The 19216-nt window shown below is 37.1% G+C and overlaps 1 protein-coding gene across 7 annotated transcripts in view; it reads right to left on the bottom strand.

Moving 5' to 3' along the window:
* The window catches only part of KCNMA1 (potassium calcium-activated channel subfamily M alpha 1), a 474521-nt gene that overhangs the window by 12199 nt on the left and 443106 nt on the right, over positions 1 to 19216 (bottom strand). For all 7 annotated transcript variants that reach the window (XM_082054432.1, XM_082054433.1, XM_082054435.1 and 4 more), the window contains 4 exons: positions 13408 to 13521; positions 10059 to 10189; positions 1637 to 1831; positions 462 to 580 (listed from right to left, as the gene is read on the bottom strand). In XM_082054432.1, the coding sequence (XP_081910558.1) occupies positions 462 to 580; positions 1637 to 1831; positions 10059 to 10189; positions 13408 to 13521 (559 nt within the window). The remainder of the gene's footprint in view (positions 1 to 461; positions 581 to 1636; positions 1832 to 10058; positions 10190 to 13407; positions 13522 to 19216) is intronic.

Raw genomic sequence — 19216 nt, 5'->3', positions numbered from 1 at the left:
AGAGAAGGGTTTCAATTTACTGGAAGAAATAAGGTTTAGATAGAGATACTACCAATGGGAAGCACACAGAAGTATTTTCTGAGCACTCAAAAAAAAAAGAAAGCCTAGCTACTATTGTCTAAATTATTATCCAGTAACTTACAGCTGATTGATATAAGCAACCTGAAATCCTTTCTTTGTATTCAAGCAGTGGTTCTTCATAAATCAAACAAGATATGTTCTGAAAATTTATTTTAAATTTTATTAAAATTAGCTGAAAACTTACGCTGCGATATCCAGCCTATGATTTAAACTCAGCTAAAGAGTCAGCATGAAGTCTTCAAAGAGTTAGCTTTCGTGGCAAAGTTATGTAAAAAAATAGAGAAAAGCTCTTTTTTAGATGTATTACAGGCACTGGGATCTTCCTCACTGAGAAGACTGAAGAACAGTGAAGCAGAGATGTTCTAAAAGACTGGACTTACCGTTTAGTGCATTGGCTGGGAGTACTTAGATGTGCATCCCTTAATCGATAAATTCCAAAGCAAAGCATATTGTATGTTTTCAGTGCTTTACAAAATAGATCTCCATAACAACCTCCATCCTAGGAGAAAGAAAGGAGAGGGGGGAAAAAAAAAGAGAGAGAGAACAGCACATTTTTTTCCTCCCTTTTCTCTGTTACACCGTGTCACGGAATAGGATTTTCAGTATTAACCTGTACAAAAATGACAACATAGAGACAGTCTGTTTGTCCCAAAGGAAAATTTTTTACCCAAGAAAGTAAGTAACCTAAATGTTTTGTTTCAAATAAGTAATTAAGTGCCTATTATTTTGGAGAGCCTTGCTCCATGAAATGACAGTAAAACCCCTTAAACTGGGACTCCCTGTCATTTCTGTGAAGAAAGTCCCCCCATTCTTTTTGAACAGAGCTGGTGAACAAAAGGTTAATTTAAGAAATATCAAATCCTACATCACCATCAAAGCAAAGGGGGTATTTTAGCATTTGCTTCAAGAAGATTACAAGATTTGGTCCATAAAACATTTCTAGATACTTCTTTATCTAAATACATGATTTCTTAAGACTTTGGTTTGTTGTTGTGGTTTGTTTTTTTGGTGTGGGGTTTTTTTTTTGTTGTTTTTTTTTTGTACTTCAATATTAAGGTAGCTGAGTCAAAATGTCAGAAAATTAGGATTTTGCAAGAATTTCAGTTCATCTAGAAACAGCAAGAAACTAATCTTATAGCTTTGTTTTCCGGCTAATAAGCATATTTTAACCAAGAACTGGAAGCTCTGTGGAAAGACTAAGTAAGCTTATCAAAACCCAGAAAAGGTATAGATATTGCTCACATTTACAATGGAATATTGTTAGAATAGTTATATCATCCAAGTCAGCTCATCCATTTCCTTAGCTGACAGTTAACTAAGAGGATTTTCAGTGAGCAGTATCTATGCAAGTAGTATGGGAAGTCATATAGCTTCTTAAAAAGGGTAAGAGCAAACCTGGCACCCTGTGCTGTGAATTGTCAAATGATCTAAAAAAAATCTATTAAATTAAATAATAGAAATCATACATCAATTAAAACAGCTTTTTAATTCAGCCTGAGAGAAAACAAATAGATTGCAGACCAGTTTTGGTCCTACATTTCCCTCATGATCTTACCCCTAGGTCTGCAAAGGGCCCATCATACAAAGCCAACTGAGCAACTCGACACCTGTCCCTGTTTGCAAGGGTCTGGGGCGTGCTGTAACCTCCTCTCAATGCATTTTCCTCAGCAATCAGTGCTTCCAGCTCTGGTGTGGCTCCTCCTGTTACCAATGTCCGTATCAGTGTGAGGATATTGTCATTGAAGTATGTCTGCAGAGATAAAAGAAAGCTCTTTAAGCAAACACCATTAAAGTCACAACTGAAGACATCCAAATTACAACTTTTCTGTGTTTCTGCTGTTTAAAGTTCTTGGCTGTCTCTTCAAATAATTTTATATAGAAAGTGAAAAGACAGCAGCCTCCAATTACTCTATTTTCTTCTATCCCATTAGGCTCTTATACTAGATCCTTCCTTTTAAACACCAATTCAGGCTGATTTTTATTAAAGTACAAAAATTTGAATGATTTATGTTTCCTATAATTGGTGTTAGTGGTGATGCAATGACTGCTTTCCTTCTCATTGCCTTCATGTCTAATAATGGGCTTTAGGACATGTAATTGTAAAACTCAGACCACATTTAAAGCTTACACAGGCTAGATTGCCTTTTTACTCTTGTCACCAATTCGTTGGGGAGCTGCCTTTGTGCTGCAAATGTCATTACTTATTACTGTGGCTGGACTCTAGCAGTCTAACCGATGTATTGTACTAAACATCTTATTACGAGACTTGACAGTGTTCAGACATAAGCATGTATCAATTAAACATCTTGAGTTCATTCTAGATAAATGTATGATGAGTTTGGGATCCTGGTGGTCCTTTTAAAAAACTCTAGGGTATAGGGTAAGTGTGGTTTATTAGGGAAGATTTACTCCACACTGACATTTAGCCAGCATCTATAGCATTCCTGGTCTGTCAGGCAAACAATGGGTATTTTAAATATTAATTTAATGCCAGATGAATGACTTTCAAGTTCACTTAAAAGTATACTGGTATAGTTCAGAGATACTCAGTTAAATATCTGCAATGTAATGTACTGGGCAAGAAAAAATGTACAACAAAAAAAGCATACACCATCACTTAAACTGCCACTAATGTCTGTGTTTTCAGAAGTCTTGCAAGTGTGGGGGACATACCAGAAGAAAATGAGCTCACTGTAGAATACACAAGATTGACATTACTGGGTTTCTGGATTCACATTACTAGATTTGTGACTTTTGTTGAACTTAGGATTTGGAACAGATGTCTGTAATCCAACCTAGTAAAAATGAATACTGAATTCTCAGTGTTTGTTGCCCCAAAATAGTACTTTTTTGGTAATACTTTTCAATGAAATTCATTGCTCTATCCATATAATGTAGTTGTGTTTAATACATCAGTAAACTAAGGTGTAGGTTGAAATATTTTTCCCGAGATCAAAAAGCAGAACTGGCTTCCTATCTATGTTACTTTGATATTCTTTCTTTGTATAATGAAACTTCAGTTTTATTGTTCACTTGAGATGACAGATAAAAATGCAGAAAATGAATTCTATGTGGCAGCATTCTTGACTATTACAACGAAGTTTCATAACTTCAAGCTTCTGTGCTTATTTACATAGGCATATACGCCATTCACCTGTTGACTAAATTAAAATGAGAGGAACATATTGTTATTGTTATACATGCCCTAAAGCAAATATTTGCATCTCATCAACTCCAATTATTTTAAACTAGCCCGGGTAAGGCACTACATATTCTAAATACAAAGTGTACTGTAAGGAGTTGTCTGACATTAGCAGGGGTTCAGGAAGGTTCAGTTATTCTAAACCAACAGCTAATCTCAAAGCAGCACCTACATATGTTGATGCACTGTGTAACAATTCAAGTGTAATACTCAAACATTTCTTAAAATATAGAAAAATCAATGTGATGCCTTGCAGGAAGGTAAATCTGGATTGATTACATGAAGTTTAATAGGAATTGCTATGTTGAGAGAGAGAAGACATTCAGGCATGACTGTTTATTCGTCGGTTACTTCTTCCTTGATGTCCCTGAGGTGAGAACTAGAGCTGCCCTCTTTGACAACTCTTCCCTCTGTGCTACACTTTTCTAACATGGAAGTACTCAGAATTAAAAAAAAAAAAAAAAATCAGCCTTAAGTTTAACCTCTTTTCTTGGCCTTTGTCACCGTAGACTACATACAACTCCAAACTACAATAATTAGCATAATTCTGTTGCTTCCGCAATTAGGCAGTGATGTTAGTTGACATGTTTTAGGGATATCAAGCTACATTCTGCCAGATCTAGAGGTTGAAGGCACTGCAACTGTAGAAGCTGGAAAAGCCCTTTCCCTACAAATATGCTTCAAGATATTCTATGTGGCACTTTAAGCACACATCTTCACAAAAGCATACCATTTTCTGAATAGCATCTTTTCTCATGCCTTCCCCACTCTTTTATTCAGTATTTTTGATCCTTTTTTTCTTCTCTAAGTAGTGATATTTCATATTATTAGAAAATGCTATTCTCAGTTTTACATAAATAAATCAAGACAGAAGAACATGAAAAAAAATAAAGGATATCTTTACTGGTAGATATTCAGTCTGGTTTACAATGAGGACAACTATGGTAAGAAATGTTCAGCTGCTCTAAGCCTGATAGATGTTGGTTCATGTCAAATAGCCTGGTTTTAGAGACTGCTGACTTGCAGTGATTGGTAAAACATGCAAAAGTCTAAAATTGTACTAATCATTTTATTAGTCTTTAGGAGGTATCATTAGGCCAGCCTTCACTGGTTTCCAACCCTTTTTCTCTCTCTTTATTCTGTAATTCAAATTATAGCAACTATAGCCAGAAGCCAAGATTTAAATACGTTTATTCTTAGCTCATCTGAATTTTGCACTGTGCAACTGCACAATTACCCCTTACTGTAAATTTAGTTGTAGCTCACTAGAGCATGATCTACAAAGAAATTATACTATGGCCTTATCATTTATTTTACTACAGATTTCATATGAAACCAAGAAATGAAAGCAGTAGTAAAATAATGTACCAAGTCAGGCACCTGTCACAAATTCATTAATATAAACCAAATAAAATACACTCCCTCCCAAACCCCAGTCCAACTCAGAAATAATGGTCCCAATTCTGACTTATGTCATGTGCCAACCAGGATTAACTCTGGGAGCCATACACTACTATGAAACCAATGCAAATGAGAAAAGAGTCAGGTCTGTTGCTGATGGAACAGAATGCTGTCACTGGAGAAAGCTCTCCCACTGCTAGACAAATGTTAAAGCAAAGCTAAGACACTTATTAGCAAAGGAGGCAAATTTATCTTGGAATAATGGCTTATTTTGGGTTTCACACCATGACTGATGTGGATGTCACCATTGATTCAGATGGATGAGTGCAGCCAAATGATAGTTTTTCTTTATTTGCCATCAATGAGTGAAAAGATTCCAGTTTTTAGGATGGACTGCTCTGGCATTGCAACCGATCAGAAAATTACCAACCACAAGCAAGAAAGGACGGGTGAATAGGAATCTGTAACTTGTCACCTTCTGCTAAATAGGGTTCCTCTTGCCAGTTTGGAACTGGGGGACACTGAAAAGCTGAACTAGCTAATATCCATTTCCTTTGGAATAATAATACACTGAAATTAATTTGAGAGTGATCTTCTACTTGCTCTGTGGGAGGGTACATGGCCTGGATATGCCAGTACCTATAAAAAACTGATCTACAGAATGTCTTTGGAAAGGTACTGCTGTACTTAAAGTAGCAAGACACTTTCCATTATGGTAGTGAATCCTTTTTGTTGACTGTAAAATTGTAACTGAAGAAATATTTGTTTGCTGCTGCCATTAACTGAACCCCACACTGGATGTGGCATCCTATAATCGGCATCCGGAATAAGAGTATGAAATAGGTGTAGTCTAAATACAGGGGAAAAAAAAAAAAAAAAAAAGGAAATGCATCATAGACACTGAAAGTGGGTAAATTGCAAGGAAATTCCGCAACAGATATCTGAGCTAGCAGTGCCACCTAGCCTGTGCTCTGAAATTGTAGTGCAGCTCTTTCAGCTGTTTCAGGGATGCTTTCCCGTTTGTTCAATCATTTTTTTAATATAATTACCAGAGTGCTTATGTTTTGCAGTTAATGCTGTCAAGCCTTTTAAACTAATTGGTCATTTACAGAAAATTTAACTGAAAATTAGCACATCTTTTAATAACATTGCTTTAACTTTAATAACGCTTTGCCTTTCATTTATAATTACTCTAAAATTGTCTTTTTCCAAGTCATATCTGCCATTTTTTGTGTTTCCTAGTGGTTTGTTTATTCATTTCTTTTAAGACCCTTCTTCCACTGCATGCAGTTTTTAACATAGCTTTCAAACAAATATTTTAACTTACTTTTCTTTTTAAATTGAAGGAATTCTGTTGAATTAATCATGTATACCCAAACCTGAGGAATGACTGAGCTAAAATCAGTTACTTATACCAATAACAAAAATGCATTTGAGACAGAATCAACAGCAGAAAAGAAACAACAGGGTTTCACAGTATTTGAAAATATATTGATTCTCAAAATATTGTCCAGACTTTGAAGAAGTTTGGGACACTTTCGGTTAAAAGATGCTGCTTGCTAATTCCCTGAACAGACTTGCACCAAAAAAAAAAAAAAAAAAAAAATCAAACCTCTCATGTTTCAAAATATCCATATCATAGATTAGAGCAGTTTCTTTTCTGTATAAAGACTGTGAGGATCCCTGAAGGAAAACTCTTGAGTAAGGGATATACCAAAAAGTTGCTTTTAACTGTTTTAACTATTTTCTTCCATTCTGTGCTTTCACTTATAAGAAGAAGAAGAAGTAGAATTTAGTATTATAGAACAAAAATCAAGACTTAAAGTTCTAGCACAAGGAAATAAATTCTAGGATATCAAATTTTAAATTCTGTAATCTTTTTTCTGGAGATCCTTGCTTCTAACGGCATCACTCTGGCAGTATAACAAGTCTATTGTCAGGGCTATGCATGGGAGCGATGCCAACCTGCCAGAACTTCTGTCGTTCTCATAACTTCAGTGCCAAAAGAAGTAACAGAGAAGCTTTGGCTCTCAGGCCAACTTTTCAAACCTTCAAACACACTGTGTGTTGTTAAAACTGATTTCCTTGCACACACAGGATTTTCTGGAATAACTATCCCAACAAGACCCAGAAAAAGAGAATGTACTTCTCCTCAAAAATAAATTTGTTTCTTTTCAGCTATTCTATGTCAAGTAACTTTTTTATAGCTGACAATAACCTTTTTACAAAAACACTCAAATTATCTAAAAGATGTTTCCAATATGATGCTTTTTAATTGTGTTCAATTTGGTGATGAGAATGTGCTTTGCTCTTCAGGAGTGGTGACACCTTGAGACTGACAGACTACATGTATTCTTTCCGTGGGTTTGCATATGTTATGACAAAACAAATATTAACATATCATTCAAGTGTCTGATGGCAGTAGATGTCTCTTTAAAGACATAATAATAATTAGCTGGCGTGATTTAAAATAGCCACTGCCACACTTAAAACATGAACCATGCCTACAGTCTTCACACAGAGTACAATAATGCACTTTAACTGAAGCCTGGAGAAAAACACCGTTACCAAGTCATCAAAAAGACAATGCAGTTTTTGAGCTCGTTATTCTCTTCTGAGCAATGATCTTCAAACTGCTACACTGTGAATCATAGGCTTGTGGAATATATTGTCTTTGCTGTAGAGGACAAACTGTGTGTAGATAGCCTGTAGATAGCATTTTGAAAAGTAAACTTCATGAAGCCTTTTATCTTTGAAATAAGAAAGAGACAGAAAATTTCAAATTTAAAATACCTGATACCATCATCTTAAATGATGAAATAACACTACCTAGCAGAAAGTAATGATCTTCAGCATTCAGATTTGAATCAGAAAGTGACAATGCATTTTCTAATCTGATATTCATGAGTAAGGTTTCGTTTACTATTTCTATATTAATAAAATTGTATAAAAGAAAATAATAAGTTAACAATTATTAATACTGTTTAATTGTTGTTATTCAGTAACTGAATACTTTAGCAAATTATTTTAAATACGAGGAATTTGCATTCCAGGGATATGAACAGAGATCATAAGTTGGAATTTTTCTATAAAAAATAAGTATTAAAAGGATCAAGTAATAGACTATATCTTTGTCTCAAAGTGAGCTGGCACTGGCCAGAACAGTGTGAATTATTTCTTTCTTGCAGAATTCCTGTGCAATTAACAGGATGAAAGTGTGACTGCAGATCTCGATTTAGTTAGGAATTTGGGTTCAGTTTCCCAGTACTGGGTTGAAGCTAGGCAGAATAAATAGACGCTGGTTCCTAAAAACAATTTACTCTTAAAAAAAAAAAAAAAAAAAAAAGAGAGAGAGGGAGAGATAATATAGTGGAAGTAGATTAGTTTGTGTGAGAAATGCTCTTTTCCTTTGAGAAATGAAAGGAGCATACATTCTTCCCAGGAGAACAGGGATAGCAAAGGCAAAACACCTCACACATCTTACACATTCTGAAGGGTCAAGAAAAATTCTACTTTTCCAATTCTTTACTAGGCTTTTGAGGAATAAAAGATAAAATAATGCTGCCACTGATCAGCAAAGTGGTGAAAGAAAAAACAGGATGGTGAACAATTCTAACTGACTGAATCCATGGCTTGTCTTCTTGATTAGTATTTTTTCTAAGTTAGGATTTTCTACTCTTGTTATCACATTTACTTCTCTGGCTTCAGGCTGTACTGTCCTTGACATATAATATGACCTCTTAGATGTGAAAATGTTATAAAAAAAACTTTGTTGAAGACAGGATTTGCAGAAAGAGAGGCAGGTTGTCAAAAACTAAAAGCTAATAAAATCTAGCAATAGCTAAAAATATTGTGAGGATTATTTGATGAGTTCCAAGTAAAAACTACTGAACAGTCATGTTTCACATATTTCTTATTGCCTCATTATTACCTGCATGATATACCTTTACGCAAGAAAGCAATGGTGTCCACAACATTTTGCTTTTTTTTTGTGGTGATGCCAGTGGCAATCAGAAGAATTAACCGTACTTTTTCCAAGATTCTGGAAGTGCCCTATGGCACACTTCATTCAGGGATATTGATTTAGATAATGTGAGGAGATGAACAGCTCTCAGTATAAATTTGGAACCTTCATATTAAATTATTCCCATTTACAATATGAAACCATTAAATATTTTATACATAGAGATTTTAATTAGATAAGGCACAGGATATGTGTGTTTGCTTAGGCTTTCTGAATTTGTCACATCTGCAAAATACGGCCAATGGCTTTCAAGAAAAGTATTCTCTGAGTTTATTGCATACTACTAGGCTGCATTAGAATAAAATTTTATCAGTGTACACTGACATTATTCATCTGTGGATGGAACATACGAAGAATATAGCAGCGGATACAAATACAAAATACAGATACATAAATATGAAATACGAATAAAATATCAGATAATAAAGATCACAGTGAATTTTTCTTAGAAGTAAAAAGCTTCATTCTGAATTTAGGTGAAGGTCATACTTGGCTCCTTTAGGGAAATCTCTTTGCTCATTTCCAATATTGCATGGGGTTTAGATGATTCCCAGAACTGTGGAACTTTATTCCATGTGGAAGTCAGAAAGCCTATGCTCAGATTTTAAAAAGACTATGTCCTTGCTACATCTAGCAGAGCTTAAGGTCCCTCTGAAAGAAGTGCAGCTCACCCAGAGCAAGACTGATCTGAAAACCTAGTCAATATGAAGCAAGAGAGGATGAAAAGGAGTATGACTGAGGTGTTTGCTTCAAAACTGTACTTTGGCTGCAAACCAAAATCCAAACGTAGACATAACCAAAGACTACCATCTGTAGTTTCTGGCATGCACTTTTATGTTTTGGTTCACAAGACAACTCAAGTGAAAAAGAGATTATGACCTCTCTTCACACAATTAGAGTTCATCTGATGTGTACAATGGCTTTTGTCTAGTTCTATCAGTCTCCCCTACTGCTCAGACTCAGAATATTTTTCATGGCTACAGGAAATTAAAAGCTTAAAACATGGTTGGTGCTGTCTGACAGGAAGAGTGAGCATAGGGACTGACACACTGAATTTGGGGCTGCATTTCAGGAGAGAGATACAACATTCTTTGGAAAATATCATCCAGACATAAGACCCTCTGCTTTTAAAAATGTGGACTTATGGTAGTCCTATACATCTCAGTTGTTTTAAGGTCTTTGTGTCCAACTAAAAAGTAACCTAGCTTAGGCCCTGAAATTCTCTTGACATCTAAGAGAAGTGTGTCTTCTGCTGATTACCTGTGGAAAAGGGGCTACACTTTCGTACACTTTCACAGACTTTCACAATAAGTCTGACGGAACTGAATGAAAAAGGTTTTGTTTGCTTACTGCGCTCATGAGAGAGTCCAGCACACTGACAGCAAATGCGGTTCCACATGCAAAGGGCTGCGTGAGATACAGTTCTGTGTCTGGGTCATCGTCGTCATCTTGGTCCAAGAACTGAACATTTGAATCATTTACTGAAAATAATAATAATAATAATAAAATCGTAAAGTGCTTCTGGGTCACCAGCATATTACCTTACACACTACACAGTCAGAAAGAAAAAGAAACGGCATATGTCTGGAAACACAGACTTGTGTCTTTGACGCCACTGAAAATGAAGTCAAGATGGATGTGAAAATGTGCATTTAAAAATCTGTTGATCATTATCTTGCTTGTAAGAGGTGACTCTCTTACTCTTGAGAGATGACTATCCCTTTGTCATAAAAGTAGCTTTGTGGCACCAGCTGCCTGCACTCAAAATGAGATACACGACGCTCTTTTATATATTGAGACAATCTTGGTATTGGTTGGGTACAGTGGCTAAGGCTGTATGCATGTACAGTGAAATGTTATCACAAGATACCAAGTCTGAACCCCATCGTAAAAATAAAGGCTGTCCATAAAACTCTGATGTAGCCCACAGGCATGTTCTGTGATTCTTATTGGAGTGCTGTTAATGCACTTATAGCTCAAAAGAGGATAAACTGTCCCTTTAACATGCATCTATCTGAATGAATAAGCAATACTCCAACTATTCTCTTGCAGCACTGCCTTTTGTTCAAATATTTGTCTCCATAACTTTACTTCCTTAGCCACAAACTCTATATTAGGCAGTGTGAAAAAGAATCTACATCAGGCTGTTTTAAAGAAAAAACCCAAATAAAGTAATATTTTTCATCTAGACTTTCTCTGGCATTTCATTGTCACAGGTAAGCTCTCTGCCTCCACCTCATTCCACTAAAAATAGTTGTTTTCTTGAGATCAGTGTATCAAGTGGTTCATATTTCATGAAATGTTTCAGTTCCATATTAGTCGTCCTCAGGCATGAAAGCACAGACTTCTTAGCTATGCCATTGAAATACCCTTTAACTTACTAAATGACAAATAAATTTCAGTTCCCATGCAAGTAAGGGAAATTCAATTTTTTTTCAGCATTTGAAACTGCACATATTGACTATGTTCCTATTCCCTATGTGAACACATCTCCCAAGCTAACCCAGCAAGCTTTGAAAGCAGCATGAGAACTACTGTTAGCTTGATCAGGTTTCAGCTCTGGACTTGTTAGGTTAGAAATTCTTCTGCCTGCTATTCTGATCTTCCTTCCTGTATAGTTTCATTTTCCATCCACTCCTTTTCCAACCTGTATATACTATCACGCTTGCCATGCTTAGCTTATAAAACATGAATAACTATAGATAAAGCCTCACAATAGCTGTCTAAAAGAGATGAGAATTGCTATCCTGTTGAGCCAGTACCTGGGTCATGATCATTCAGTCAGGACCTGCCTTCCCACTCCCTGGTGTAACCATGAAAACATAACATCTCAGCATTGTAAACAGAGAAGTGTTCTGCCACGGGAGCCAGGAGAATTTCATCCTAGCAAACACCAATATCCACAATACTCCTTTCTTTGTACAATGGCTACCAATTTATTATCCAGATTATTGAGCAAAATAGCATTTGAAAGCCTGATGTACCATTTCAAAATGCACTTTTTGAAAAGCTTGTGCCTTGGTTTAATTTAATATTTGAGAGTAGGCACTATTGACAGTAGCATTCTTTTTCCACTTACATCTGGCAGACTAATACCTAACTTTGACACCAGCTTGCTAGCTGTGCCTGGTGTCAGTTTCCAAGGTACTACAAATCTAAGGCGAATTCTGCAAGTACAGGTTTATTCTCAATATCTTTATCTTCCTGATGAAAGTTAGCATGCTAGCATTTCTACAGAAGGTCCCTGGGCTGGCTGAGGTAGGTTCAAATGCCTGGTGCTGTGCCGTAGGAAAAGCTCGTCAAACACTGCTCACAAAAGCTGGTGAGACCTCTCTTTATTGAGAGGGAGCAATGCAAAAGCTTGGCTGTTTTTTTACAGCTTCAAAACCTGAGCTTCTGAGACAAGGCCTACTCCTGAAAGTAAACAAACAAATAGCTTAAGGGAAAGTATGATGCTGGGGTTTCTTTTCTGATATCATTTAATTCTTCTTTGACTTCCTGTGAGAACTGCTAAGGCATGTCCACCAAATTGGCAATAGGCTGAAATAACAAAAAGAGAGAGAGAGAGAGAAAAGGAGAGAAAAAATTGGGTATAGAGCCCAGGAGGTGGGGACCCAGGCCAAAGAAAATGAATTGGTGAGAAGGTGCTATGAAAACAGCCGGTAGGTCAGACGGGTGTGATCAAAGGTTTACTGATGCTGCGTGAAAAAATACAAAAATAAATCATTAAGAAAGGCCAGAACAGGACAGTCAATTTCAACCAAAAGTACAAATAAAACACATTCAAAGCAGTGCCATGAGGGTAGCCCCTCTGATACAGCCAGATAAATAAAGAGAAAGCTGATGACAGTAAGAACAACAACAACAGAAAAATAAGACAGTGATGTGAAGGAAAAAGGCACTTCTTACCCAGTTCAGTTATCATTAGAATGTGGGTTCCACTGTTTTTTTCCTGACTGATTGAAACCAAAGGCAGAAGTTTGCCAGGCTTAGCTAATAAGTAAAGTATTTAGGGGGAAAAGAAAGTACAGAAAGAGAATAAAGTAAGGGAAAAAGACAGGTAAGGCTCTAAAAAATAAAACTGAAAAGGAAAATAAAAGGACAAAGGACCACAAATCAAGTTTGTATTTGCCATGAAAAAAACAGAACAGCTTCTGCACTTCACATCACACCACTTGACAACATAAATACCCACAGCTAGAGTGGAAATCAGAGTCTGGTTACCTACCATCATCATATTCTCAGGAGTAAAATGTCTCATACTATTATACAGAGTTTGGTTACACATGATTAAACAGTTCTGGACCATGAAGAAATAAACAAATGGCCTCTTATTATTGATTAAATGTACAGGAAATGTCTGCTCATACTTACTGTGTTTTTTTTCTCTTCTAACCTTAGCCCAAAGACCCCTGCTTATTTGTTATGCTATGTAAAAAGCATCTTGTCTGATAGAGTGTTTATTTAAGAAAATGGAGAAAACCCAAAGGAGAGAGACAAATACATTTCAGTTATTCAAATAAAGTGAAACAACTGTAACTAATCTTTCTTTAGAGAGAGTAATTCACAACAGTTATCAGAAGAGAAAACATAGCAGTGTAAGATACAGTATCAGTAATTTTCCCGAGACTGCATAACAAGAGAAGTGGGAAAAAGATATGGGAATGTACATGAAAGGATAAATGTTAGCTTTTGTTACCTAGTTCTGTTATAATAGGGATGTTGGCTCCTGTTGTAATGGAGGGTTGACGTAACAAGCCATGGACTGGACTGTTGTCTGGAGATGATCTATCCATGCCAGGGGGGGTAAAGCCTAAAAGAAAGAAGAAAAAAGGCGAGAGAGAAAGTTCACATTGGACAAACTATATTTAAAAAATCACCATCAACAGGCAATCCCTTACCTCTCTCTCTCCCTAGCCCCACCCACCTTGAACAGTATGATGAAAAAATTGCCATTAAAACAAAAATCGACTCAATTTTCAATAATTACTTCTTAAAAGCATAACCCTTCACAAATATGCATTTCTACTGTAAGATATTTTGTAGTTAATGGAGAAATAAAAATTTATTTTGTTATCTGAGGTAGCCTCTGCATCAAAACATGCAAAATGGAAGGAGTAATGCTTACATAAATAAAAATTAAAAAAATAAAGACTTCAGTGTTAGAGGGGTTTAATTTTGTCCTGTGAGTATTTCAAACAATTCTGAAACAAACACCTTTCCTTAAACCTCAATGAACATTTTAAAGAGTATTGTTTGTAAACATTAATACAACCACAAGTAACAAATTGCTTCCATTAGCAGGCTTTAGGTTTGATCAACACACAGGATTTAAAATTTTCTGTTTTCCAGGAGCAATACAACCCACACAAAGTAGTTAGTTAGTTAGTTGGTTTGGTTTTTGGTTTGGTTGGTTGGTTTTGTTTGTTCTGGTGTTTTTTTGTTTGTTTAGGTTGTTTTTTTGCTGGTTGTGTTTGTTTGCTTGTTTTCCAGATGTACTATTCACAATATGTGTTTTTATAAGTATTACAACTATAAGAATAATGGGACTGAAGGGCTCATTCTAACAGAAGAAAAACAAAGATAAGATGGAAGGAAAAATACACAGGCTTTCAAATGGTATGTAAGAGGAATGCTTGAAAAGAAACTAGAAAGAGTTTTATACCTTTGGGGATGTAAAGGAAACAACAGTGGGAGAGGAAACATATTGGCAGGCACTCAAAGAAAAAGAAGATCTGGAGAGCAGCAAGGTGTGTTCAGCCTGATTTTCTACACAGTTTGAAATTGAGCTCTTGACAGTGAGCATTGTCTAATCTTTCTGTGTGTGTGTAAATAAAAAATACTCAGGCAAAGTTCTCTGGAGTTTGATTGTAAGTACTGAAAAATAGGCAGTTAAATAAAAGCCCACACAACAGCTGGACTGGAAATTTGCAGTTGAGACTAATGCATTCCATCTCCCTTGTCCATTAAAGCTGTGGAAAGCATGGGCATGTTCATTTAAGGTCATTATTGTAGAAGTGATGGTGAAGACAGGGTTTGACTTCAGGGTTTCATGCAGACCAATGTCAAGGCAGCATTTTTAAGCAAATATTTGTCTGCTAGGAATAGGATTGAGCCAAGGTAATTTTAAAACACATGTTTCTGAGAAAACATTCGTGTTTTTGCCACATTATGCCCAAGTTCTTTGACTTAATATCTGACCATCCAGGGGTAGGCTTTTGATCCTCTGTCATTACTGGTCTGAACTAGTTTTGAATTCTCCATATATCAATTCTAAATTAATCACAACCATATTAATTCCTGACGTAACTTCATTATCTTCTCACAGTGTGGAAACTGTTTCACTGTGTTAATTTCATTGGTATGTTCATCTGCTACTGAATTCAGAAGAAGATGAAATGATATTACCTACTTTACCTTTCTTCAGTTTGCGGACTAATGTGCAAACCAGGAAGTCTCTAAACTAAACTGTAGTTGTTAACCTGTGGTACTGGATTTATATTGTCTTTCTGAGGGATTTATGGTTCTTTTCAAGTGATAACAGTCTGTGATTCTGTGATAATTACCATCACTCTTAAACTGTCCCTAAACACGACAAACTATAAGGACCACTAGATCTGGGCTTCTTGATTTAATTTGATTTAAATTTTTATTTGACATTCAGTTCATTTCTCCCTATGTTCTGTCTATATCACATACAGAATATATAAGTAATAAAACTAGAATCCCTGAGAAGAGAGACTTACTGGTCCCTCCAGAAGGTACCAGTATGAATTTCCTTCTGACTGTCACATGAAAGCTAGGTACAACATGGGGATTGTAAGGATAGGATAAGTAAAAATGAAGTGAAAAATCTGTGAAAAAATTCCTTAGAAGAAGTGGATGTTGTATCTTCAACAGGCTTGCAAGACAAAATCATCGCCATAGGCAAACCTAAGAGAGCAAAGCATTTCTATTTAGTATTACAAATGTATAGAAAATCTTTAGAAAGTGGATTTCTTAGAGACTATTGGAAATTTTGGCAATGTTAACAGCCAGTCATTTAATACTACTCATTGTGCTGAAACTAATTCAATAAGACCGGCATGGTGACAGTGAGTTGCATTCCCAACTGGTATTGGCTTACAGATGTTTCCTTGTGTCTGGCACTGCGACTGAGAGCCATATTGGGTCTTTGAATGCTTACTTCTGCATAACAGAGCTGAGGATTTCTGAGACTCACAAAGTGAATCAATGGAGTTCCTCCAGGCATCACCTCATGAGTTAGAGGTAACCCTGACACTCACAACAGCACGAAAATTAAAGTGGGACTCCAAAGGGAGGGAAGGCCATCTGAGGAGAGGTGGCTATCACTGCGACACCTCCTTCTGCAGCAGGCTCCAGGGTTTAAGTTTTGCATTCTGTTATGCTACAGAAAAGGCTAGATATGGCTTTTGTCATGCTACATTAAAAAAAGCTCAAGTAGCTCTAGACTCCTTGAGCAAAGTGGCAGGCCCAGTTGGGTCCTCTCCAGAAATATAAGTCAAAGTGGCAACAGCAAGACCTTTTACACTCACTTATGTGAGAGCAGAGAAAACTAATCCTGTTCCAATGCACTCAAGGGGTTGTACATCTGGGAGCATTCCTAGAGGCCTTGGTTCTCCCTTTTTCCTGAAGGCTTTTCTCTCCCTATCTCAGGATGCACTCCTTAAAATATCTTTCAGTGAATCAAGCTCTTCAGAAGGTAACAGCACATTGGTATTTTCCTACCAGCTAAAAACATGCTGAAGAAAGTTGGCATAACTGAGTCTAAATGTGTAAGTCCTTCTTGCCCTCCCTCTACTGCAAGGTGCACACACAGAGTCATGCAAGTGCACACTCTCCATCAAAGGCTATTTGTAGCCACCTCTCTAACCCTTCAAATATTTGTCTTCCTAGGATGGTGTTAGAAGCTTGAAGTAAATGTGTCATTTCTATTAAACACAGAGTGTCAGGAAATCTGTAATTGCATACTGCACATATAGTACATTCAGTCTGAAATGCAGGAAGCATGTTAAAGGGATTTTGTTTTCTCCTTGAATGAAAAACAGACTCATGCCTTAATATTTTTCATTCTATGATCTTGGAAGATGTGAAAAATATCTGCTATCTTTATTTAATTTCCTTGTCTAGCTTAATTCCAATACTTCTAAAAATCGACTTTTAAAAAATATAAAAATCTTGGAATATTTTCAGGAAAGGAAAACTGGAAGTACTTGGTGATTTTGTGTGCCTGTATGTGGAGTCACAAGGCATCGTACACCTTCAGGCCACACTCCTGCTCCCAAGCCACAATGTACATTCTATAGATAGACTCTCTATTTTTTCCCTCCAGAAGAGAGGGGGGAAAAAAAAGTGCAGGAAAACTAACCTGCTTTATCAGAACTTTCATTTAAAGGCATGAAAAACTACAAGTGACAGCTGTGCAGATTCAGTGAATGTGACATTTCTGAATTTCTTCAACTTGACAAGTAAACACCTTAAATCGGTAATGCTATATGCATAATACATGACCTGTATTTTGACATCCATCATCAAATGCTGACTTGAGAAAATACAGGTTTGTACGTCAAGGAATAGCACCCATAAAGCAGGGAGAAATTCAGGTCACAGGGTATTAGGAAAACTCTATTTCATTACAGAAACTGAAACAAGCTAAGGCATCAGATTTAAGATCCATTTTCAGCTGTGAAAAGATTCAATTCCTCTGCACAGAGCATTCATTTAGAAATGACATGCTTTCCTCACAGTCTCTTTTCATTCTCCTTTTCATATTCCATTTTCTCCTTCAGTCACCAAACCTTGTTCCATTAACGCTCATAAAAATCGTAAAACAGGGCTGATAGTTGTGATCTTCTTATAACCACAGTGTCTCCTTCAACAAACAACTGATGGAGCTGTGTCTACCATTGCTCAACAGGATCAACCTCTAGAGTAAAATCTGCATGGCCTGTACAAGCCTGAGCACAGTCACAGTCCCTGCATAAAGAACTACAGTGGCAGTGAGGGGCTTCTGGAGAAGGGAATTCCCTTTGCCAACAGTTAGGAGGTAAGGTGCAGCACAATCATATGGGTTCCTCCAGCCACTGCATCTGATTCTAAGTTGCTGTACTGGGTGAGTGATTGCCTTTACATCACTTTTTTTTTTTTTTTTTTTTTCCTGCTTCTTCACTCATTAAACTGTCTTTGTCTCAACCCATGAACTTTTTTCCTACTTTTGCCCTTCTGCTTCTCTCCCACATTCCACTGGGGGGAACTGAGCAAGAGACTGGGTCAGCCCTCTGCCAGTCAGGGTCAACCCACCACCATTTGCTATAGTGATAACCACCTCAACATCAAATTGAGAAAATGGTTTGGACTTCAACAGGAGGTACCAAGCGCCTGTACCTGTCTCAAACAAGATACTGCCAGTGGATTAGATATATAATGCGTCTGAGAGGAACACAGGCTCTGGGTTTCTAACATGCCCAAAATCAGTGAGGACAGGCAGCTGGGAGTCACTGAGTCCCTCCTTACTGGAGAGACAGGGAATCCCATACCCTAACTCAGCTATCTGCTCTGAAGCACTTTAAGCTTCCTGCAGTTCTCTGCAGAAAGCAGCTAGTTCAATGTCTTGATTCTGTGCAAAGAAATATCTCCCAGCTCCCTCTGGGATACTATCACTTGCAAAAGTAGGTGAAACAACTGAATAAATGCATTAGAGGCAAGGTCCAATGTCTTGAAGATGTTCCCATCTTTGTGGAAGGAGAACCTCGGGGAAACTTCCTCCCCACAAGGACGCAAGCTCTTTTTCCCAAGACTTACTGGCAATTTTCCAAGAGTTACTGAGCTGTCCTGCTCAGAGCTCAGCAGGGCCAGCTGGCTATGAGACACCCTTGTCTCTTACAAAATCCCACCTACAACGTGATAAGCAGTATTATGTTTCCATAAGACCTGTGCCTTCGGAGCCAGGCTGATCCATGGTCCTCTGAGGAACTCAGACAGACACTAACTATGGCTCAGCAGTAACATGCACGTATTCTGGGAGCCACAGTGACACCGTGATGAAGTTCAAAATTAAGGAATGCTGGCAGGGTTTAACTGACTTCTGCCCACTGAAAGCACCAGCAATAATTACAGTTTGCACTGCTCACATGTTTTTTGGAGCAACTAGCCTGATCTCCAAGTGATCTGCTGTTTGTGCACTTGACTACGTGATGTCCCATGAAATGCAGGAAGGCTTGCTCTGCATAGCAGTAAATATATCCTTTTAGTTTGCTAAGGGGTCAAGTAAAGGTTTACTGGGGTTTTAATGTAGAAACAAATTTGGCTTTTGGATGTGCACTGCTTCTGTTCCACTGACTTCACTGAGAGCCAGATGGGCATATTCTCAAACCTGATTTTTATGTTACATTTATAAAATATCTTCTGTTCTAAAGGATTATAATGGATACTTTATGATCCTCTTCCTCTTTCCTCCTGCTCCTTTCCTCTTTGTCTCTCTTCCCTTT

Source organism: Streptopelia decaocto (genome assembly GCF_964273445.1).
Source record: "Streptopelia decaocto genome assembly, chromosome: 5".
NCBI lineage: Eukaryota > Metazoa > Chordata > Aves > Columbiformes > Columbidae > Streptopelia > Streptopelia decaocto.
The sequence above is the reverse complement of the archived record's forward strand: the minus strand, read 5'-3'. Positions and strand labels throughout refer to the sequence as shown.